This window comes from Pristis pectinata, chromosome 1 (assembly GCF_009764475.1).
Source record: "Pristis pectinata isolate sPriPec2 chromosome 1, sPriPec2.1.pri, whole genome shotgun sequence".
Lineage (NCBI taxonomy): Eukaryota > Metazoa > Chordata > Chondrichthyes > Rhinopristiformes > Pristidae > Pristis > Pristis pectinata.
In genome coordinates this window covers 147,563,635-147,587,224 of record NC_067405.1, presented here as the reverse complement: position 1 = coordinate 147,587,224, position 23,590 = coordinate 147,563,635, and the positions used below count along the sequence as shown (strand labels likewise).

At 53.2% G+C, this 23,590-nt stretch overlaps 1 protein-coding gene across 1 annotated transcript in view; it reads right to left on the bottom strand.

The window, feature by feature from the left end:
- The window catches only part of esr2a (estrogen receptor 2a), a 178,041-nt gene extending 158,925 nt beyond the window's left edge, over positions 1–19,116 (bottom strand). The window contains exon 1 of the mRNA XM_052015195.1: positions 18,969–19,116. Within this exon, the coding sequence (XP_051871155.1) occupies positions 18,969–19,006 (38 nt within the window). The 5' untranslated portion in view covers positions 19,007–19,116. The remainder of the gene's footprint in view (positions 1–18,968) is intronic.
- Positions 19,117–23,590: the final 4,474 nt, after the last annotated feature.

The following is a 23,590-nucleotide window of genomic DNA, read 5'->3' as shown; positions in this document are numbered from 1 at the left end:
ACGTGATTTGACCAGGACTGGCTGTTGGTGATGATAATAATGGGACGTGACAATAAAGAACCAATCTGTGCTCATCCACACATTGGGCCATCACAGGAGATGAGGGTTTACCACCCGCTCCCACCACCACCCCCACCCAACCATCTCGTGATGGAGCAGTGAGCCACCTCTCGTACTGGATCCTGCTTCTCCCAGATTTTGGGACAATGCGAGGGCTTCATTCCCTGGAACGACACAGGCAGAGGGACAGAGGAAGTCGAAAAACATTCCCAAGATCGTGCTGGGTAATGTTAGAGGCACATGATCAGCCATTATCTGACTGAGTGACAGCAAGTCTTGAGGGCCCAAATGGCTTCTTCTTCTCCACCTCCTAATGACCCTCAGTGAAGGCTACAGTTTCTGTAATAAAGAGGACGAGACCATTCGGCAACCCATCAAGCCTGCTCTATCAATGCCCAAGATCACGAACCATCCTGTACCTTGTTCCCTATCCCTCAATCTGCTTGTCACCCATTACACCGTCCCATCAAACACTCCCAGGGTCAGGCACAGGGTGTGAAGCTCCCTCCGCACCGTTCCACCACAAACTCCCAGGTTAAGACACAGAGTGAAGCTCCCCTCTACACTGTCCCATCACACACCCCCGGGGTCAGGACACAGAGTGAAGCTCCCTCCGCACCGTCCTACCCACACACTCCCGGGGGTCAGACACAGAGTGAAGCTCTCTCCGCACAGTCCCCCCACCCACCCACCACCCCCGGGATCAGACACAGAGTGAAGCTCCCTCCGCACCGTCCCACCACACACTCCCGGGGTCAGACACAGAGTGAAGCTCCCCCGCACCGTCCCACCACACACCCCCGGGGTCAGACACAGAGTGAAGCTCCCTCCACACTGTCCCACCACACACCCCCGGGGTCAGACACAGAGTGAAGATCCCTCCACACCGTCCCACCACACACCCCCGGGGTCAGACACAGAGTGAAGCTCCCTCCACACCGTCCCACCACACACCCCCGGGGTCAGACACAGAGTGAAGCTTCCTCCACACCGTCCCACCACACACCCCCAGGGTCAGACACAGAGTGAAGCTCCCTCTACACTGTCCCATCACACATTCCCGGTGTCAGACACAGGGTGAATCTCCCTCCACACTGTCCCATCACACACCCCCGGGGTCAGACACAGAGTGAAGCTCCCTCCACACCGTCCCACCACACACTCCCAGGGCAGGAACAGCATGGGTTACTGGTGGAGAATAGACTGTTGATTTGGAGAGAGAATTGCTGCACGGTGTGGGACTGAACAACCGCTCCTTGTGGCCAGGGGTGTGCTGTGCAGCTGAAATAAATCGGAACATGGAGAGGAGCTTTGTTTGCTTCAATCCGGTGAATTTTGGCCAGATTTCTCTCCAGAAAATTGATCCACTTTATGATTATATAATATCCAAAAGGAACACAAAAGGATGACACTCTCTCCTGTGCCTCATTCGGAGGAGGTTGACAGAACATTCTGTGTGTGGACCAGATGTGGACGTGGTCCTCTTCGCTTACGCCGATGACGTGCTCCTCACGGTACCAGGTCCCTGTTGACCTGCGGAGGATGCATGAATGCCAGCTAGTCTCTTCAGCTGCAGCCTCCATACAGATCAATTGGATCAATTTGCCCGAGTAGCTAAAGAAATTTGGCATGTCCCCTTTGACTCTCACCGACTTTTACCAATGCACCATAGAAAGCATCCTATCCGGATGCATCACGGTTTGGTACAGCAACTGCTCTGCCCAGGACCTCAAGAAACTGCAGAGAGTTGTGGACACAGCCCAGCACATCACGGACACCAGCCTCCCCTCCATGGACTCTGTCTACACTTCTCGCTGCCTCGGTAAAGCAGCCAACATAATCAAAGACCCCACCCACCCCGGACATTCGGGCAGAAGATACAAAATCCTGAAAGCACGTATCACCAGGCTCAAGGACAGCTTCTATCCCACTGTTAAAAGACTATTGAATGGTTCCCTAGTACTTGACCTCCCAATCTATCTCATTGCAACTTTGCACCTTATTGTCTGCCTGCACTGCACTTTCTCTGTAACTGTAACACCTTATTCTGCATTCTGGTATTGCTTTTTCCTTGTACTAACCCAATGTAATGAATTGATCTGTACGAATGGTGTGCAAGACAAGTGTTTCACTGTACCTCAGTACAAGTGACAATAATAAACCAATACCAAACATTCCAGGCTCTGGGTCGGTCAGTGGCGGGTGGACTCCTTGCTGGAGGAGATGAGACTATTTGTGCAGAGCACCCATCACCTCCTCTATCTGGGAATCTCCCTGAGCCCCACTGGTAGGTCATGTCCCAGAAGGACTCGAAGGGGCAGTGATCACTGTGGTCCAGTGGTCCACACACATTGGTGGTCTTGATCTTCACACACCCTTTTCCCCGATGGGTCAAAGATCGTGCTGACATACAGAAGGTGGCCACTGCAAGCTAACCCCACTCACCACTTCTGCCTTATCCTTACCCCTCCCACCAACACCACCCAATCACAGGAACTTTGCTCTCTGTGGGAGCTTGCTGTGCACAAATTGACTGCCGCATTTCCGACAGTACAGCCATGACCAGACCTCAGAAGTGACTGCAAAAATGCAGCAACCACAGCAAATGCTAACAGGCGCCTGGAGATGATCAAGTCGATGGAGATCCAACATGAAGCTGAGGACAAGCTGCATTTGACTAACCAATGAGTTCTGGTGAGGTGATAGAGAAGGTTGAAGAAGGGAATGTACTTGATGTCATCTACCTGGATCATACAGCATCTGATAAAGTCCCATGCAAGGCACTGGTTAGAAAAGCTGAATTAAAGTGTTACAAATGAAATGTCCAGCGGCTCTACTTTGATAGGAGTTTGAGGAGATTTGCAATGTCACTAAAGACTCTTATAAGTTTCTACAGATGTACGGTGGAGAGCATTCTGACTGGTTGCATCACCGCCTGGTACGGAGGCTCCAATGCAGAGGATCGCAAGAGGCTGCAGAGGGTTGTAGACTCAGCCAGCTCCATCACGGGCACAACCCTCCCCACCATCGAGGACATCTTCAAAAGACAGTGCCTCAAGAAGGCAGCATCCATCACTAAGGAGCCTCACCACCAGCCGGGACATGCCCTCTTCTCATTACTACCATTGGGGAGGAGGTACAGGAGCCTGAAGACCCACACTCAACGATTCAGGAACAGCTTCTTCCCCTCCGCCATCAGATTTCTGAACGGTCCATGAACCCCTGAACACCACCTCGTTATTCCTGATGAAAAACACAACGACACTGCAGGAACTCAGCAGGCCAGGCAGCATCCGTGGAGAAAAGCAGGCGGTCAACGTTTCGGGTCAGGACCCTTCCTCAGTTCTGAGCCGAAACATTGACCCCCTGCTTTTCTCCACGGATGCTGCCTGGCCTGCTGAGTTCCTGCAGCATCAGCGCGTTTTTCATCTGGATTCCAGCATCTACAGTCCTTTGTTTCTCTCACCTCATTATTCCTTTTGTTTTTTTTTGCATTATTTATTATTGGGATTTATAGTAATTTTATGTCTTTGCACTGTACTGCTGCTGCAAACAACACATTTTATGTCTTATAAGTCAGTGATAATAAATCTGGTTCTGAAATTTAATTCAAGACGGAGGTCAGAGAGCAGTGGTGAATGGTTGATATTCCGACTGAGGGCCGATACACTTGGCATTGCCCAGGGATGGGACCAAAGCTTCACTGATATTGATAGAGGTGTACAAGATGATAAGAGGCATAGATCGAGCGGACAGTCAGAGACTTTTTCCCAGGACAACAATGGCTAACACGACGGGGCATAATTTTAAGGTGACTGGAGGAAGGTATAAGGGGGATGTCAGGGGTAAGTATTTTACACAGAGAGTGGTGGGTGTGTGGAACGCACTGCCGGCAGAGGTTATGGGGGCAGATACATTAGGGACATTTAAGAGACTCTCAGATAGACTCACGAATGATAGAGAAATAGGGGGCTATGTGGGAGGGAAGGGTTAGATAGATCTTAGAGCAGGATAAAACGTAGGCACAATACTGTGGGCCGAAGGGCCTGGACTGTGCTGTAGTGTTCTATGATATAGAATACACAGTCGTGGTTATCCTGGGGGAAACCTCCAAATCCTGTATTTGTTGTAAAACTTTTGAGGTGTTTTGGACAATGATTAAAGACCATGAGACAGAGGTCATCTGAAGGAGCAGGTAAGTGTCAGATAAAGTGTCATATAGAGAAGTGTGAAGTGGCAACAGTTGAGGAAGTAAAGGTGAAATGGCAGACTTCTGGGCAGAATACGTGTGTTCAAATCCCAGAAAGGGACAGATGTTGAGAGAGGAATTTGTAACATTGGAATTCAAATACAGAGGCAGGAACACAGGAGCTTGTATTAAACCTGTACAAAACACAAGCAATTCTGCAGAATCTGGAGCAACACACAAAAAGTGCTGGAGGAACTCAGCAGGTCGGGCAGCATCTGTGGAGGGAAATAAACTGTCGACGTTTCAGGCTGAGACCCTTCATCAGGACTGGAAAGGAAGAGGGCAGAGCCAGAATAGGAAGGTGGGGGGAGGGGGAGGAGCACACGCAGGCAGGTGACAGGTGAGTTCAGGTAAGAGGGGGAGGGTAGGTGGGTGGGGGAGGGAGGGGGAGAAGATGTAATAAGCTGAGAGGTGATGGGTTAGAAGAGGCCTTGGCTGACGAAGGAGGAATCCGGTAGGAGAGGGCAGTGGACCATGGAATAAAGAGTGAGGGAGGGGAGGAGAGGAGGTGGGCAGGTCATCAAGGTGGGGGAAGGGAGCCACAGGAATAAGGGAAGGCAAAGGATTGGGGGGGGGGGGGGATAGAAAGAGAAGGGGAGGGGTTACTGGAAGTTAGAGAAATCGAAGTTGAGGCTGTCAGGTTGGAGACTCCCAAGGTGGAATATGAGGTGCTGTTCCTCCAGCCTGCGCCCGGCCTCAACGTGGCAGCAAAGGAGGCCGTGGACGGATATGTCAGTGTGGGAGCGGGGTGTGGGATTGGTGGGTGGCCACCGGGGAGGTCCTGGCTGTTGCGGCAGGGGGAACGAAGGTGCTCGACGAAGCGGTCACCCAATCTGCGTCGGGTCTCACTGATGTACAGGAGGTCGCACTGGGAGCACCGGATGCAATAAATGACACCGTCGGACTCACAGGTGAAGCGCTGCCTCACCTGGAAGGATTGTCTGGGGCCTTGAATGGTGGTGAGGGAGGAGGTGTAGGGACAGGTGTAGCACTTGGTGTGGTTGTAGGGATGTGCCGGGGGGGGGGGGGCGTGGGGGGGTGTTATGAAAACCATACAAAATACTGGTTGGAACATAACTGGAGCATTTACAACAACTCTGGTCACCTGACATCAGGAATGATGTGGAAGTCCAAGAGCATGGCCAGAAAAGATTTACTGAGTAAAAACAATTCTCATCACATTCCCTCTTCTACCATTTGCCCAACAGTTTAAATCTTTCTCAGTAAATGACTCCCACCTACACAAAGAAAGACTGTTTTGCACACAGAGCGGTGATGGTCTGAGATCACAGCCCGCAGGGTTACAGAGTCACGGTCCGGCGGAGCTTTCCCGAGGAACTAGATCAAACACAATCGCTCAGGGGGCTCTGGACGAGCAGGCAAACAGGGCCAGCAGACTCGATGGGCTGAATAGCCTCCTGTGTGCTGTGAACATTCTATTACGAATACAGTGACAGGGGAGATATTGAGATGCAGGATGGCGCTACAGGAACGCACGGTCTCCCTTCCATGATGGAATACCCACGGGGTCAGGCAGCGTGTGTGGAGGGACAAACAGCACTAGAATACAGGTGAACGAACTTCCAAACAATGCCTAAAACAAGCGCATAGGAACCAACCCGTGAATGTGGCCCAGGTCCTACGGGACTGAGAGCTGGCAAACGGGATCAAACTAAAAAACCATCATGGGCCAGTCAGAACACAATGGGGCCAAACAGCCTCATCTTCTGGCCCAAAGGTCTCCCACCTCGCTTAGTGTTCCAAAGAGAAGGTTCTCTCCCTGATCTACTCTTTGACCAACTCCTGCCTCTCACCTAAGAACAGTTAATACAGTCACAGAGTCATACAGCAACAAAAAAAGGTCTTTCAGCCCAACTGGTCCATGCCGACCAAGATGCCCCATCCAAGCTAACCCCATTTGACAGCGTTTTGGCCCATATCCCTCTAAACCTTTCCAATCCATGTACCTATCCAACAAGTTGTTATTGTACCTGCCTCAACCACTTCCTCTGGCAGCTCATTTCACGCAGTAAAAAACTTGCCCCTCAAGTTCCTATTAAATCTCTCCCCTCTCACCTTAAACCTGTGCCCTCTAGTTCTTGATTCCCCAACTATGGGAAAAACACTTGAGTGCATTCACCCTGTCTCTGCCCCTCATGACTTTACACACCTCTATAAAATCACCTCTCAATCTCCCACTCTCTAGGGAATAAAGTCCCAGCCTGTCCAACCTCTCCCTATAACTCAGTCCCTCGAGTCCTGGCAGCATCCTCGTAGATCTTTCCTGCTCTCTTTCCAGTTTAACAACATCCTTCCCTGTAGCAGGGCGACCAAAACTAAACGCAATACTCCAAGTGCGGTCCTCCCCAGCGTCCTGTACAACCACACCGTGACCTCCCAATCCGGAATCCTAACTTAATCTTCAGGTTAGTCCAGTCCAGGCTGTCTACCTGAAACATTCTCTCTCCACAGACGCTGCCCGGCCTGCTGCGCACTACCGGCACCTCTTGCTTCACCTCAGGTTGCCAGCATCTGCAGGATGTTGCCCTGACTCCTTCAGTGGACAATGGAAAACGACAGTGGGGAAGGAGGGAGAGCCAGGGCAAGTGTTTGATGGTATGATGTTGCTCACTGTGGAATCTACTAAACGGTGTGTGCTTGTTGTTCCGCTCATCGCCAGGGCTGATGAAAACTGTTCTCTGTGCTGCAGAACGGAGAAACATGCTGCAGGCAGTGGCCAGGCTCAGTAGGAGCAAGGAGAGGCAGCCCTGTCAGACCTTGGATTTATACAACACATTACAGCTCGCCCTCAGGACGTGCCAGCCAGCCAAAGTTGCTGTGAAGTTCACTCAGTGCTTTAATGTAGGCAAATTCAGAATGCACAGTCAGGGCTCTCGTTAAGTGGGGAGACCATTCAGCCCACAGTCTGTGTGCCAGCTCTCCAGATCCCTTCCGTCAGTTCCACCCATCGACCCTCACCAACTTCTTACGATGCACCACAGAAAGCATCCTATCCGGAGGTATCACGGCTCGGTACGGCAACTGCTCTGCCCAGGACCACAGGAACCGCAGAGAGTTGTGGACACAGCCCTGCACATCACGGACACCAGCCTCCCCTCATGGACTCTGTCTACGCTTCTCGCTGCCTCAGTAAGCAGCCAACATAATCAAAGACCCCACCCACCCCGGACATTCTCTCTTCTACCCTCTCCTGTCGGGCAGAAGATACAAAAGTCTGAAAGCACGTACCACCAGGCTCAAGGACAGCTTCTATGCGCTGTTATAAGGACTATTGAAACGGTCCCCTAGTACGATAAATGGACTCTTGACCTCACAATCTGCCTCGTTATGACCTTGCACCTTATTGTCTGCCTGCCACTGCACTTTCTCTGTAATACTTTATTCTGCATTGTTATTGTTTTTTCCTTGTACTAACCTCAATGTATGTGCATGGAATGATCTGTCTCGATGGCATGCAAAACAAACGTATTTCACTGTACCTGTTAGTGGCAGTGGAAGCAGATACAACAGAGGCATCCCAGAGGTTCTTAGACCAGCACATGCATGTGCAGAGAATGGAGGGATATGGATATAATGTAGGCAGAAGGGATTGGTTTAGTTAGGCGTTTAATTACTAGTTTAATTAGTTTGGCACATTGTGGGCCGCAGGGCCTGTTCCTGTGCTGTACTGTTCCACATCAGTTCACCTGACAACAATAAACCAATTACCGAACATTTCATTGTTGATTCTGCACCCAATCACAGCCCCTCACCGCGAGGGACACTCCCCCCCACCTGGCTCACTCTGATCACCTCCTCGCCTCGTCTGCCGATCAGAACAAAAATCGACAGACACCTAGAAATGTTTAACCATCCCCCTGACTGTCCAAACACCTCAAAAGTTTTACATCAAAAACAGATTTGGAGATTTTCCCAGGACAACCACGGCTGTGCACTCTGTATCAGAAAAGCCTCGGTCCCATCCCTGGACAATGCTAAGTGTGGATATGGGCCAAATGCGAGCAAATGGGAGCAGCATAGTATGAGCATCTTGGTCAGCATGGACGAGTTGGGCTGAAGGCCTGTTTCTGGGCTGTGTGACTCTGTGACTCTAGCTACCGGCCCTCAGTCGGAATATCGACCTTTCACCACTGCTCTCTGCCTTCTGTCTCTAATTCAATTCCCATCCATTTCACTCGTAACACTTCAATTCAATTTTGCTAACCAGCTCTTTATGTGGAACTTCATCAAACGCTGCATGAACATCCATGTAGGTGACATCTAGTTCACCAGCCTGCCACTGGGAACACAGCTCCTGAATTACTCGATCAAAACCACCCTTCGATGTGGAAGAACACACAAGACCCGTAACATAATCTGCAGTTCACTGGCACCCATTCACCACACGACTTTACACTTCAAGGACACAGTAGGGCCCTGGCAAGTGTTGTAGAACAGAGGGACCTGGGAGTACAGGTACACGGTTCCCTGAAAGTGGTGTCACAGGTAGACAGGGTGGTGAAGTCAGCTTTTGACACACTGGCCTTCATCAGTCAGGGCACTGAGTATAGAAGTTGGGATGTTATGTTGCAATTGTACAAGACCTCAATGGAAATCTGTGTTGTTTTGGTCACGCTGCTATAGGAAAGAAGCCATTAAACTGGAAAGAGAGCAGAAGAGATTTAGGAGGATGTTGCCAGGACTCAAGGGCCTGAGTTATAGGGAGACGTTGAGCAGGCTAGGACTTTATTCATTGGAGATGAGAGAGGGCTGGAGGGTTATGGACTGGGTGCAGGGAAGTGGGACGAGCGGAATAACGTTTCGGCACAGACTAGAAGGGTCGAATGGCCTGTTTTCTGTGCTGTATTGTTCTATGGTTCTATGGAGTGTAGGAGAATGAGGGGTGATCGTACAGGGGTGTATAAAACCATGAAGGGCATAGATAGGGTGAATGCACTCAGTGTTTTTCCCAGGGATGGGGAAATCAAGAACTAGAGGGCACAGGTTTAAGAAGAAGGGAGAGATTTAATAGGAATCCAAGGGGAATCTTTTTTTTTGCATAAAGGGTGGTATCTATGTGGAACGAGCCACCAGAGGAAGTGGTTGAGGCAGGTATATTAACATTTAATTTGGGCAGGTACATGGATAGGAAACATTTAGAGGGATATGGATTAAATGCAGGCAAATGGGACTAGCTTAGATGGGTGTCTTGGTCAGCATGGACCAGTTGGGCCAAAGGGCCTGTTTCTGTGCTTTGTGAATCTATGACATGGTCACATCATCTTTGCTTTACAACAACCCCACAGAAGAGAACAGGGTTGTGAACCCAGACTGAGGGATGGTATTGGTACTGGTTTATTATTGTCACTTGTACCGAGGTACAGTGAAAAACTTGTCTTGCACAACGATCATAAAGGTCAATTCATTACACAGTGCAGTTACATTGAGTCAGTACAGAGTGCATTGAGGTAGTACAGGTAAAAACAATAACACTACAAAGTGTCACAGCTACAGAGAAAGTGCAGTGCAATAAGGTGCAAGGTCACAACAAGGTAGATCATGAGGTCAGAGTCCATCTCATTGTATAAAGGAACCGTTCAATAGTCTTATCACAGTGGTAGAAGCTGTCCCTAAGTCTGGTGGTACGTGCCCTCAGGCTCCTGTATCTTCTACCCGATGGAAGAGGAGAGAAGAGAGAATGTCCCGGGTGGGTGGTGTCTTTGATTATGTTGGGTGCTTCGCCAAGACAACGAGAGATAAAGACAGAGTCCAAGGAGGAGAGGCTGGTGTCCGAGATGCGAGTGGCCCAGGGGAGTGGTATTTCAGGACGTGCAATCTTCAGAGGGGAATCTCCCTGCTGCCCTGCACCATGTTCGCACACGGACCAACATCACTGCAACAGAACACCTGCTGTACGTCAAACTGCTGTCGGAAGGACCTTGTGTTCCATGAGCTGCCTCCCTCCCGTACACTGCTTCACCGGCTTTTAGGGGTTTGGGATGTTGCAGTGAGGTGGGGAAACACGAGGTGATCTTCCTCTGGAGCGGCAGAGGCTGAGGGGAGATCTGATAGGGGTTTATGTGGGGCAGAGATCGAGTAGACAGGCAGCAGAAGGACCTGTTCCCATTCTGTGACCCTCTGAGTCCCGCGTGCTCTGGAGTAAGTGTGTAGAAGGGTGTGTGTTGGTGTGTGTGGAACGGGAGCGTTAAGTGTGCACGTGAACGCAGCCCCATTGCAACACCCTCCGCCCCCAAAGGTGGGGCGGCTGCCACTCAGTCGAAGCTCGCTTGTGTTACTCAGCGGTGGGGGAGAAGCCACCTGTGACCAGGGCTTGCTGGGTTACCCCTGCGGAGGGGCAGAAGGTGGGGCGGTTGGTCCAGGGGGTGCGGAGAGGAGCTGCAGTGGGTGCTGACCTCCCCAGTGCTGCCTGCAGCAGTTCACCCTCCCCGCTCATCTCTGCAAGGGAACTTGGCACGTAACTTGTATTTCAGGAAAATGCACTCCCAGTGTAGCAATGCCTGGCCGGCGGGTCTCGCATCGTGTGTGGCTTGAGACATTTTTCAATTTGGGGGAGAGTTGTTATGCTTAAAGTGATGCAGGAGAGGGCTGGAGCAGAATCCCTGGGGATGCCTGTGATTGGCAGTGAAACAACTCAGCCAGGGTTCAAGGCTGATCTGACCACCCTGTGGGGACCAGCTCACTGCTCCCCTCCCCTCCCCTCCCCACCGGAGTCACTGAAACCATCTCGGTTACTGTGGACTCTCCCCGGACAGCCCTCTGCCTCTTGGTGACTCTCCTACTGTAAGCAGAAAGGCAGGAGAACATAGGACAGTACAGCACAGGAACAGGCCCTTCAGCCCACGATGCTGTGCTGAACTAATTAAACCAGTAATTAAACACCTAACTAAACTAATCCCTTCTGCCTACACAATGTCCATCTCCCTCCATTCTCTGCACATCCATGTGTCTAAGAGCCTCTTAAACCCCACCATCTTATCTGCCTCCACCACCACCCCTGGCAGCACATTCCAGGCACCCACCCCTCTCTGTGTAAAAAACCTGCCCCCCACATCTCCTTTGAACTTGCCCCCTCTCACCTTAAATGCATGCCCTCTGGTATTAGACATTTCAACCCCGGGAAAAAGATACCGGCTGTCTACTCTATCTATGCCCCTCATAAACCTTGCTCAGGTCTCCCCTCAGCCTCCGCCGCTCCAGAGGAAGATCACCTCATGTTTCCCCACCTCACCACAACATCCCAAACCCCTAACAGCCAGTGAAGCAGTGTACGGGAGGGAGGCAGCTCATGGAACACAAGGTCCTTCCGACAGCAGTGTGACGTACAGCAGATGTCCTGTTGCAGTGATGTTGGTCCATGTGTGAATATAGTGCAGGGCAGCAGGGAGATTCCCCTCGCTCCACTCCAGAGTGGTTCCTTGGCTGTTTTAATGCCCGTCCCAGATGACAGATTGCCCTCACGGCCCTTCCTGAAGGTTGTACGTCCTGAAGTACCGCTCCCGAGGCCACCCCTCAGCACGGCTCCATCTGGGTTCACAACCCCGTTCTCTTCTGTGGGGTTGTTGTAAAGCAAAGATGATGTGACTATGTCACAGTGTCATACAGCATGGAAACAGGCCCTTCAGCCTAACTGATCTATGCTGACCAAGACATCCATCTAAGCTGGTCCCATTTGCCAGCATTTGGCCCAGAACCTTCCAAACCTTTCGTATTCAATGTATGAAGCTTTCCTCCTTGCACCTTAAATGCATGTCCTCTCATATTTTACATTTTCCCTGGAGAAAAAAGATTCTGAATGTCAACCCAATCTCTGCCTCTCATATTTTTATAAACCTCTATCAGGTCTCCCCTCAGCCTCTACCGCTCCAGAGAAATCAACCCAAGTTTGTCCAACCTCTCCTTATAACTCATAACCTCTAATCCAGACAGCATGCTGGTGAATCTGCACCCTCTCCAAACCCTCCACATCCTTCCTGTAATGGGACGACCAGAATTGCAGAACTGCAATGGCACGGTAGTGTAGTGGTTGGCGTAACGCTATTACAGCGCCAGAGACCAGGGTTCAATTCCCGCCGCTGTCTGTAGGGAGTTTGTACATTCTCCCTGTGTCTGCGTGGGTTTCCTCTGGGTGCTCCGGTTTCCTCCCACATTCCAAAGACGTACGGGTTAGGAAGTTGTGGGCATGCTATGTTGGCGCCGGAAGCGTGGCGACACTTGTGGGCTGCCCCCGGCACATTCTCAGTAATGCAAAAAGACGCATTTCACTGTGTGTTTCACTGTACGTGACTGATAAATAAATAACTACTCCAAGTGCAGCCTAACCAATGTTTTACACAGCTGTGACACCTTACTCTTATACTCAGTGGCCCAACTGATGAGGGCAAGCTGCCGTGCCCCACTTGTCTACTTGCGTGGCCACTTTCAGTGACATATGGACCTGGACCCCAAGATCCCTTGGTACATCAAGAGTTTGTGATCCCACCCTGACCAGCTTGGCCCACTGCTGCCAGTCGCGGTGAGGCAGCGCAGCCTCGTGCCCGACCCACCAACCCAGAGCTCGAGGTCATCTTCCCAGCGCACACTGACCCCCTCCACCGAGAGTTAACTTTCCACTGCATTGACCAAGGAAGTCCCACGCTGGGAGAGTGTGCGGAAAGGAACACCACGGTTAATATCTGGTGTTGTGTCTAGCTGGGTGGACACGGCACATTTCCATAACAGCACAAGACCACAAGATGTAGGAGCAGAATTAGGCCATTCAGCCCATCGAGTCTGGTCTGCCATTCAATCATGGCAGATTTTTCTTTAACCCCATTCTCCTGGCTTCTCCCTCCCCTTACCAATCAAGACCCTCTCGATCTCTGCCTTAAATACAGATTCACCACCCTCTGGATGAAGAAATTCCTGCTCATCTCAGTTTTAAAGGGACGTCCCTTTATTCCGAGGCTGTGCCCTCGGATCCTGGACTTTCCCACGGATGGAGGCACCCTCTGCACATCCACTCCAACCAGGCACTGGCGATACTCCCTGCTCTGCACACTTCCCACATCTGTGTCCGAAGCACCAGGTCCCAATTTGCTGGATGCTACACGCTGCAGCCAAAGATTTGTGCTTGTTTATGGAACCTACCTTCCACGGTGTGATAGTGCCACACCGGCCTGCAGACCTGACCAGAACCACAAGGGGCAGCACAGAGCAGCAGTTGTGTGAAGGGAGCAGAAGGTCAAATGTCTCCCTGGGCAAGAGAAAATTGGGATTCAGCTTTAAAATTACGGGAACAAGTGCTGACTCAGGGATGAGAGACCTGGAACCAAGGACTCAGCCTTCAGCAGTGATCTCTTCACTCTAGAAAACAGTGAATTTCTGGAATTCTCTCCTCCAGGAGAGCTTGGTTACTGAGGATATGTAGGGCTGGGATCGCCAGATCTTTGGAAAATGGGGTATCAGAGGGTCTGAGGATCAGGTGAGAAAGTGCAGGAGGGACGGGATCAACCATCGTCTCGTTAAATGGTGGAGCAGTTTCGAGGGGCCAAATGGACTACTCCTGGCTCCATTTTTGCAAACCCGTGAAGCAGGCTTCAGCAAAAGTAGGACTGTTGGATTATTGCACGTTATCAGATTCAATAGAGTTATACAGCACAGAGACAGGCCCTTCGGCCTAACTCGTCCATGCTGACCAAGGTGCCTACCTAAGCTAGTCCCATTTGGTATTGGTATTGGTTTATTATTGTCACTTGTACTGAGGTACAGTGAAAAACTTGTCTTGCATACCAATTGTACAGGTCAATTCATTACACAGTGCAGTTACATTGAGTTAGTACAGAGTGCATTGATGTAGTACAGGTAAAAACAATAACAGTACAGAGTAAAGTGTCACAGCTACAGAGAAAGTGCAGTGCAATAAGGTGCAAGGTCACAACAAGGTAGATCGTGAGGTCAGAGTCCATCTCATTGTATAAGGAACCATTCAATAGTCTTATCAGTGGGGTAGAAGCTGTCCTTGAGCCTGGTGGTACGTGCCCTCAGGCTCCTGTATCTTCTGCCTGATGGAAGAGGAGAGAAGAGAGAATGTCCCGGGTGGGTGGGTGGGGTCTTTGCCTGTGCTTGGCCGATATCATTTATTCTGAGGGGCACTGAACACAAGAGTAGGGCAGGTTTGCTTCAGTTGTGTAGGGCACTGGTGAGACCACACCTGGAGTACTGGCTACAGTATCGGTCATTGTGATTAAGGAAGAGTGTTGATGGATTGGAAGCAGTTCAGAGAAGGTGTACCTGACTGATACCTGGCATGGGCAGAGTCCCTCATGAGGAAGGGTTGGACGGGTCGGGCCCGTATTCACTGGAGTTTTGGAGAGAGAGGAGATTTGATCCGGGGGGGCGGGGGGGGGGGGGGGGGTGGGGGGGGTGGTTGACAGGGTGGGTGTGGAGAGGACTTGGGAGAATTGAGAACCAGGAATCACTGTCTAGAACGGGGTTCCCACAAGACGGGGATCAGATGAAAGTCTCTGAGGGTCACGGGGCTTTGGAACTCTCTTCCTCAAAGGGCAGTGACAAGGAATCCTTGCACCTTTTTAAAGTAAAGGTAGATAGAGAAACAGAGGACCGCAGAGGCTGGAATCTGGATCAAAAACACGATGATGCTGGAGGAACTCAGCAGGCCGGGCAGCACCCGTGGAGAACAGCAGGCGGTCAACGTTTCGGGTCAGGACCCTTCCTCAGGACTGAAGATAGGAAAAGGGGAAGCCCGATATATAGGAGGGAAAAGCAGAGCAGTGATAGGTGGACAGAAGAGGGAAGGCGGGGTGGGCACAGGGTGGTGACAGGTAGATGCAGGTAAGAGATAGTGATGGGCAGGTGTGGGGGAGGAGGGGAGAGCAGATCCACCAGGGGATGGGGCAAAGGCAAAGAGAGAGGGGGGAGAAAAGGTAGAAAAATAAAAGAGGCTGGGAAAGGGAAGAAGAGGAGAAGCGCGGTGGGGGGGGGGGGGGGTGCAGTTTGTAGGGAAGGGGGTGTGAGGATTACCTAAAGTGGGAGAATTCAATGTTCCTGCCGTTGGGCTGCAAGGTCCCAAGACGGAAAATGAGGTGCTGTTCCTCCAGTTTGCGCTTGAAATTCTCCTGGCAGTGGAGGGGGCCGAGGACTGACGTACCAGTGACAGTGTGGGAGGGGGAGTTGAAGTGACCGGCAACGGGGAGATGCAGATCGCGGTTACGGACGGAGCGCAGGTGTTCTGTGAAACTGTCACCTAGTTTGCGTTTGGCTTCAGGACTGAAGATAGGAAAGGGGAAGCCCAACATAGATAGATCCCTGATCAGCAAGGAGGCGAAAGGTTACCGGGTGGGGGCAGACAGGAATGTAGGTGAGGTTACCATCATGGAGTTCTAGAGCACAGAAACAGACCCTTCAGCCCATCATATCCATGTTCACCATCAAATTACCCACCTATACCAATCCCCATTACCAGCACTCGGTCCAAAGACTGCTATATCTTGGCTTCATAAATGCTCATCTTGATTCCTCTCAAAGGCTGCCTCCAGCATCTACCTGGGCAGCGTATTCCAGAGTTCAACCACCCACTGGGCGGAGAGGTCCTTCCTCAGATCTCCAGTGAACCTCTTGCTTCTCATCCTAAACTCATGCCCTCTGGCCTTAGGCACCTGTACCATGGGGAAACGTTCCTCACTACCCACAGAAAGCAAATAAAGCTTCAAATGCTGGAATAAGAAAGGGAAAAGATGAAACAGAGATGCCAGAAGAACTCAGCCAGTCAAGCGCCATCGTGGGTCCAGTTACGTACAAGTGACGAAGGATCTGCTACCGGAAACGTTAACTGGTTTCTCCTTCCACAGATGCTGCCTGACTGGCCAAGTTTTTCCAGCATTTCTGCTTTTGCACCTTACTATCCACGCTTCCCAGATGTCGTACCGGGAGGAAAATAGTCAGACCGTGCGTGTGACGTGACCAATGGGCTTTCACCCCGGGATCAGTTATTGTCTTGTCGATGGGGGAGCAGGAATCGAGGGGCCTGCTCCTGACTCATAGCACAGTACAGCACAGAACAGGCCCTTTGGCCCACAATGTTGTGCGGACAGAGCTAATCCCTCCTACCTACAGAATGCCCATATCCCTCTATTGTCCTCTCATTCATGTGCCCATCCAAGCCCCTCCTAAAAGCCCCCAATGAATTTGCCTCCACCACCCTATCAGGCAACGCATTCCAGGCATCCACCACTTTCTCAGTAAAAAAAATGTACCCCTCACGTCTGTTCTGAACCTACCCCCTCTCACCTTAAGTGCATGCCCTCTGGTATTGGATCACTCAATAATGGGAAAAAGATATTGCTTGTCCACCCTATCAATGCCCCTCATAATTTTATACACTTCCAACAGATCACCCCTCAGCCTCTGCCGCTCCAGAGAAAAGAGCCCAAGTTTGTCCATCCTCTCCTGACAGCACATGCCCTCTAATCCAGGCAGCATCCTAGTAAACCTCCTCTGCACCCTCTCTGAAGCCTCAACATCGTTCCTGTAGTGAGGTGACCAGAATTGCACGCAGTACTCTAAATGTGGCCTAACCAGAGTCCTATAGAGACGAACGTCCATGCACGCTTGGATTTAGGTGGAGCCCCCAACAATGCAGTGATGAAATAGAGGGACAGAGTCATAGTCGTTGAGTTATACAGCACGCAAACAGGCCCTTCGGCCCAACTGGTCCATGCCGACCAAGATTCCCATCCAACCTAGTCCCACTTGCCAGCGTTTGGCCCGTAACTTTCTAAATCTTTCCTGTCCATGTACCCGTCCAACTGTCTTCTAAAAGTTGCTATCGTACCAGCCTCACCCACTTCCTCTGGCAGCTCGTTACACATACGCACCACCCTTTGTGTAAAAAAAAGTTGCTCCTCACGTTCCTCTTAAATCTCACCCCCCCCCCCCTCACCTTAAACCTATTCCTTCTTGATTCCCCAACTCTGGGGGAGGGGAAAAAAGACTCTGGGATTAGCAAGAGTCCGGAGACGGGGGGGGGGGGGGGGCGGGGGGGGGAGCACAGACATCTGGGAGGGTCATCAGGCTGGAAGTGGTCACAGACTCCAGGAGGGACGAGACCCGGGAGCCGTGGACTGGGAGCCAGTGGTGGGTTTCGGGGACGGGGAAGGAGAGGTCTGGGTGTGGTCAGCGGGAGCCAGAGCAAAGCCCCGACATTTGCCCGCTTGGGACTACGGCAGGCTACAGCTGCACACTTGAGCAGCAGGCTTGGCCGAGCAGAAATGTGTCTGCTGCCCACACTGGAGAGTACAGACATCAAACATTGAGAAACACCACCACCAAGAGTAACAGAGCTCTCAGTGCAGCTCACTCGGAGGGCTGGCTGGCTGGCACACAGCAACACAGTCAGCCGTGTTCAGGCAGCAGCTACGTGGATTGACCAGGATTTAGCCCGGCCAGGACACAGTACGTTCGAAGAACCACTAATCATACCCATGAGTAACCAAACCCTCCACATCCCCACCGTGCCTGGAGTCTGCCACAGAGAGGCAACTGGTTGGAGCCTCTCTGACCCCCAGCACCAGCGGACGATGGCACACCCTGAGGCACAGGGTGCGGGTGAGAGGTGCTGGTGGAGGACAGGAACTGCCCGGGTTTGGTGGGGGATTGTTCTGAGAAGGAGCGGTCGCCCTACCCGGAGATCAATGCTGGACTAAACCTGTGGGAAGGAAGCAACAGAGGAGGGAGGGAGTGCAAGCGATTGGGTTGGAGGGGAAATTCAGGGTGGGGGGGGGGGGCAAAGATAATCCATGGAGCAACAACTCAAACACCCTCCCCCCCAAATCAAGTGTTAGAGCGACCAGATGAAGGTAACAGAGGACGGCGATGCCTAGTGTGGGCGAACAGCCCTCGAGACACACAGACAATACCTCGTCCCTCCAACACACACAGACAGACACACACAGACACTACGCTGTCCCTCCACATACACAAGCCCCCACCCAACAAAACAAAACAAAAATACTTTTCCTTCAGCATCAAAAGTAAAATAGCTGTCGAGGTTTGACCGGCGGCGGAGCGAGAGTGTCGGGTGAGAGGGCAGCTAGACAGGGGGAGAGAGTGTGGGAGAGAAGGGGGAGAGAGAGGAGGGAGTGGGCAGGAGGAGAGGGGCAGGGGGAGGGGGGCAGGGGGAGAGGGGCAGGGGAGAGGGGCAGGGGGAGAGGGGCAGGGGGAGAGGGGCAGGGGGAGAGGGGCAGGGGGAGGGGGGCAGGGGGAGAGGGGCAGGGGGAGAGGGGCAGGGGGAGAGGGGCAGGGGAGGGGGACAGGGGGAGAGGGGCAGGGGAGAGGGGCAGGGGAGGGGGACAGGGGGAGGGGGGCAGGGGGAGGGGGACAGGGGAGAGGGGCAGGGGGACAGGGGCAGGGGGACAGGGGCGGGGGAGAGGGGCAGGGGGAGAGGGGCAGGGGGAGGGGGGCAGGGGGAGAGGGGCAGGGGGAGAGGGGCAGGGGGAGGGGGACAGGGGGAGGGGGACAGGGGAGAGGGGCAGGGGGAGGGGGACAGGGGGAGAGGGACAGGGGCAGGGGGAGAGGGGCAGGGGGAGGGGGGCAGGGGGAGAGGGGCAGGGGGAGGGGGGCAGAGCCCCGGAGCCGGACTCACCGTCTCCCCGCCTCCTCCTCCTCCCGCTCCCGCTCCATGCCCGCCCGCCCGTCCGTCCGTCCGTCCCGCTGCGCCCCGGGTGCCGCGGTGCTGCCCGAGGACGGTGCGGGTGGCGAGCGGACCCCGAGCGACTGTCGGCTCCGCTCCGCCAGCGCCGTCCGCCGCCGTCACCCAGCGGCCGCCCCTGCCCCGGCTCCGCCCCCTGTCTCCCTGCCCCTCCCTACCCCTCATTGCCTCCCTCCCTGCCCCACCGCCCCTCCCTCCCCACCTCACTCAATCTCACCTCACTCACACCTCTCTCCGTTTCTCTCACTCTCTCCATTCCTCCCTCACTCCCTCACACCCTACCTACCTGCCTCACTCACACCTCCCTCCCCACAGCCACACCCCTTCCCATTTCTTACCCCGTCCCTCCCCTCCCTCCCTCTATCTCTCCCTCACTGTCCCTCCCTCCCTCCACTCATGCCTTCCTGTCTCCTGCATTCCCTCCCTCCCTGTCCCTCCCATCCCCTCTCACCCTCCACTCTCCCCACCAACTCCCTCCCACTCTGCTCTCTCCCTCACCCCTTCACTGCCCTCACATATCCCTCGAGCCCACCCTCACACTCCCTCCACACACTCCCGTCACCCCTCGTTCCCCATCGCTCCCTCTACTACCACCCAACCCTCCTCTCACAGCCCCCTACCCGTTAAATCCATCCCCCCACCCCATGCCCTCAACACTCTCTGACTGACCCCCTCCACCTGACACTCGACCAACACTCCGAGACCCATTCCTCCAATGACCGGCTCTTCCCCTCCACCCTACCCACTCTCTCCCTCCTCCCTCTTCCCCCTCACCTAACACCACCCCCCTGTCACTAGTCCTCCTCAGTAAACGTTTCACCTCCTTCCAGTGGGATCAGTGTGGGGACTGATACAGGGCAGTGGGGGGGAGCGGGGCAGTGGGGGGGAGAACGGGGCAGTGGGGGGAGAGAGGGGGCAGTGGGGGGAGAACGGGGCAGTGGGGGGAGAGGGGGCAGTGGGGGGGGAGAGGGGGCAGTGGGGAGAGCGGGGCAGTGGGGGGAGAGAGGGGCAGTGGGGGGAGAGCGGGGCAGTGGGGGGGGGAGAGGGGGCAGTGGGGAGAGCGGGGCAGTGGGGGGGAAGAGCAGGGCAGTGGGGAGAGAGAGGGGGCAGTGGCGGGAGAGCGGGGCAGTGGGGGGGAAGAGCGGGGCAGTGGGGGGGAAGAGCGGGGCAGTGGGGGGAGAGAGAGGGGGCAGTGGGATCAGCGTGGGGACTGACACAGGGTCTGGCCGTATCTCGCCTGTTTTGATTCTCATTGGGAATGTTGATGAGCCTGTGAGAGGGTAAATTAGAGGGAAATAGAAGGGAGTGGGGTTGATGGGATTACTCACAATCAGGATAGATCATTTGGGCCAAATGGCCTCCTTATAGAACACAGCACAGCCGGAGGCCCTTTGGCCCATTACACCCGCATCAATCATGCCACACAGATCCGTCTCCCTCCACTCCCTCCCCTCCTCCCTGTTCATCTGCCTGTCTAAAAGCCTCTTAAACCCCACGACTGTATCTGCTTCCACCTCTTCCTCTGGTAGAACGTTCCAGGCGCCCACTGCCCCCCTATCTCGCACATCTCCTTTAAACTGTCCCCTCTCACCTTAAACCTGTGCCCTCTGGTGTTTGACATCTCTACCCTGGGGAAAATACTCTGACTGTCTACCCTGTCTAAGCCTCTTATCATTTTACAAACTTCTATCAGGCCTCCCCTCAGCCTCTGCCGCTCCAGAGAGAACAACCCAAGTCTGTCCAACCTCTCCTTGTAGCTCATACCCTCTAATCCAGGCAGCATCCTCTCCAAAGCCTCCACATCCTTCCTGTAACGGGGCAAACAGAACTGCACACACTACTCCAGGTGTGGCCGAACTAAAGTTTTATGCAACTGCAACATGACTCTCCAACTTTTATGCTCAGTGTCCTGACTGATGAAGGCAAACATGCCGAACGCTGCCTTTACCACCCTGTCCACCTGTTCAGCCACTTCCAGGAGCTCTGGACTTGCAGCCCAAGATCCCTCTACATCAATGCCCCTAAGGGTTCTGCATTAACTGTACACTTTCCCCTCATATTTAACCTCCCGAAGTGCAACCCCTCACACTTGTCCGGATTAAAGTCCATCTGCCATTTCTCCGCACACACTTCCAACTGATCGATATCCTGCTTTCTGAAGCCTTCGAGTCACTCTCTGCAACTCTACTGATTTTTGTGTCATCTGCAAACTTACTAATTAGACCAACTGCATTTTCATCTCGGTCGTTTATATACAGTATCTTCCAGACAACAGTCCCAGCACTGGTCCCTGTGGAACACCACTGCTCACAGAATTACACCCCTCCAACTCCTGTCTTCCAGAGTCAAGCCTGTTCTGAATCCAATTGACCAAGTTCCATGTGCCTGAATCTCCTGGACCAGCCCACCGTGAGGGCCTTGTCGAGGGCATTACCGAAGTCCCTGCAGACAACACCTCGTCCCCTCCCTCCTTCCCCTCCCCACGTCCTCTCCACACCTCATCCCCTCCCTACCACATCCCCTCCCTCCCTCCCCTCCCCACCTCGTCTCCTCCCTCCCTCCCCTCCCCACCTCGTCCACTCCCCACCTCATCCCTTCACCACCGCGACCCTCCCCACCTCATCCCCTCCCCACCGCGTCCCCTCCCCTCCCCACCTCGTCCCCTCCCTCCCTCCCCTCCCCACCACGTCCCCTCCCCTCCCTGCCTCGTCCCCTCCCTCCCTCCCCTCCCCACCACGTCCCCTCCCTCCCTCCCCTCCCCACCACGTCCCCTCCCCTCCCTGCCTCGTCCCCTCCCTCCCTCCCCTCCCCTCCCCTCCCTTCCCTCCCCAGCCCCATCACTGAATCCCCACCATCAGTATCCTGGGGTCACCATTAACCAGGCAACAATAGAACCAGCCACATCAATACTGTGGCTTCACGAGCAGGTCAGGAGGCAGGGTCTGAATATCACAACACTGCAGATGCCGGAAATACATAGAAGACAGAACAGTACAGCACTGGACAGGCCATTCGGCCCACAATGTTGTGCCGATCTCAATGTCAATTTATACCAAATGTCCTCATCCACATCCCTCCAGTCCCTTCACATTCATGTGTCTGTCTAAAAGCCTCTTCAACTCCATCAGACTGCCTGCTTCTACTACTACCCCTGGTAACCCAGTCCAGGCACCGACCACTCTCTGCGTGAAAAAACTTCCCCCCTCTAACCTTAAAAGCGTGTCCTCTGGTGTTTGACATTTTTACCCTGGGGAAGAGGCTCTGACTGTCTACCCTATCTAGGCTTCTCATAATTTTGAAATCCTCTATCAGGTCTCCCCTCAGCCTCCACCGCTCCAGAGAAAACAACTCAAGTTTGTCCAACCTCTCCTTATACTCACGCCCTCTAATCCAGGCAGCATCCTGGTGAACCTCTTCTGCACCCTCTCCAAAGCCTTCACATCCTTCCTGTAAAGGAGTGACCAGAGCTGCACACAATACTCCAAGTGCGGTCTGAGTAAAGTTTTATACAGCTGTAACATGACATCCTGACTCTTACACTCAACACCCCTACCAATGAAGGCAAACGTGCTGTATGCCTTTTGTACCACCTGGAAGTATGGACCTGGACTGCAAGACCCCTCTGTACCTCAATGCTATTCTGGGGCCCACCATTAACTGTACACTTTCTCCTTTCATTTGACCTCCCAAAGTGCAACACCTCACACTTGCCCGGATTAAACTCCATCTGCCGCTTCTCTGCCCATATCTGTAACTGATCTATATCCCGCTGTGATCATCCTTTACACTGTCCACGACGCCACCAATCTTGGTATCATCCACAATATTGCTAATCCACCCACCTACATTTTCAACCATATTGGAAATAAAACCGGAAAATGCTGGAAACAATCAGCAGGTCAGGCACAGTTTCTCTCTCCACAGATGCTGCCTGGCCTGCTGAGTGTTTGCAGTGATTTCTGTTTATTTTCATGGACTGGGAATCCTGTGGTGAATGACTCATCCCCTGACACCCCAAGGTCTTTCCACCATCTACAAAGCACAAGTCAGGAGTGTGACAGAAGACTCCCCAACTTGCCTCGGGGAGTGCGGTTCCAACAACTCTCCATCCTAGTCCATGCCATCCTAGGAAAAGCAGACGGCTCAATCAGCACCCCCCCCCCCAAACACTCCTTCCCTCTACCACCGGCCCACAGTGGCTGCAGGGCGCACCGTCTACAAACACACTGCAGTTATTCACCCAGGCTACTCCGAGAGCACCTCCCAAACCCGCCTCCTCTCCCACCCAGAAGGACAAGGGCAGCATGAACAGTTCAGCTGGTAGAGCATCAGAATTTTAACCTGAGGGTCAAGGGTTCAATTCCCTGTTCGGGTACTTGTCTCTGTTGGGGCGGTGGTACAATTAGTGGAGTCTCACAGCTCCACTGACAGGGGCTCAGTCCTGAAGTCGGGCGCTGTCTGTGTGGAGTTTGCACGTTCTTCCTATGACTGTGCAGGTTTCCCCTGGGTTCTCTGGTTTCCTCCCATGTTCTAAAGATGTGTGGGGTCAGTAATTA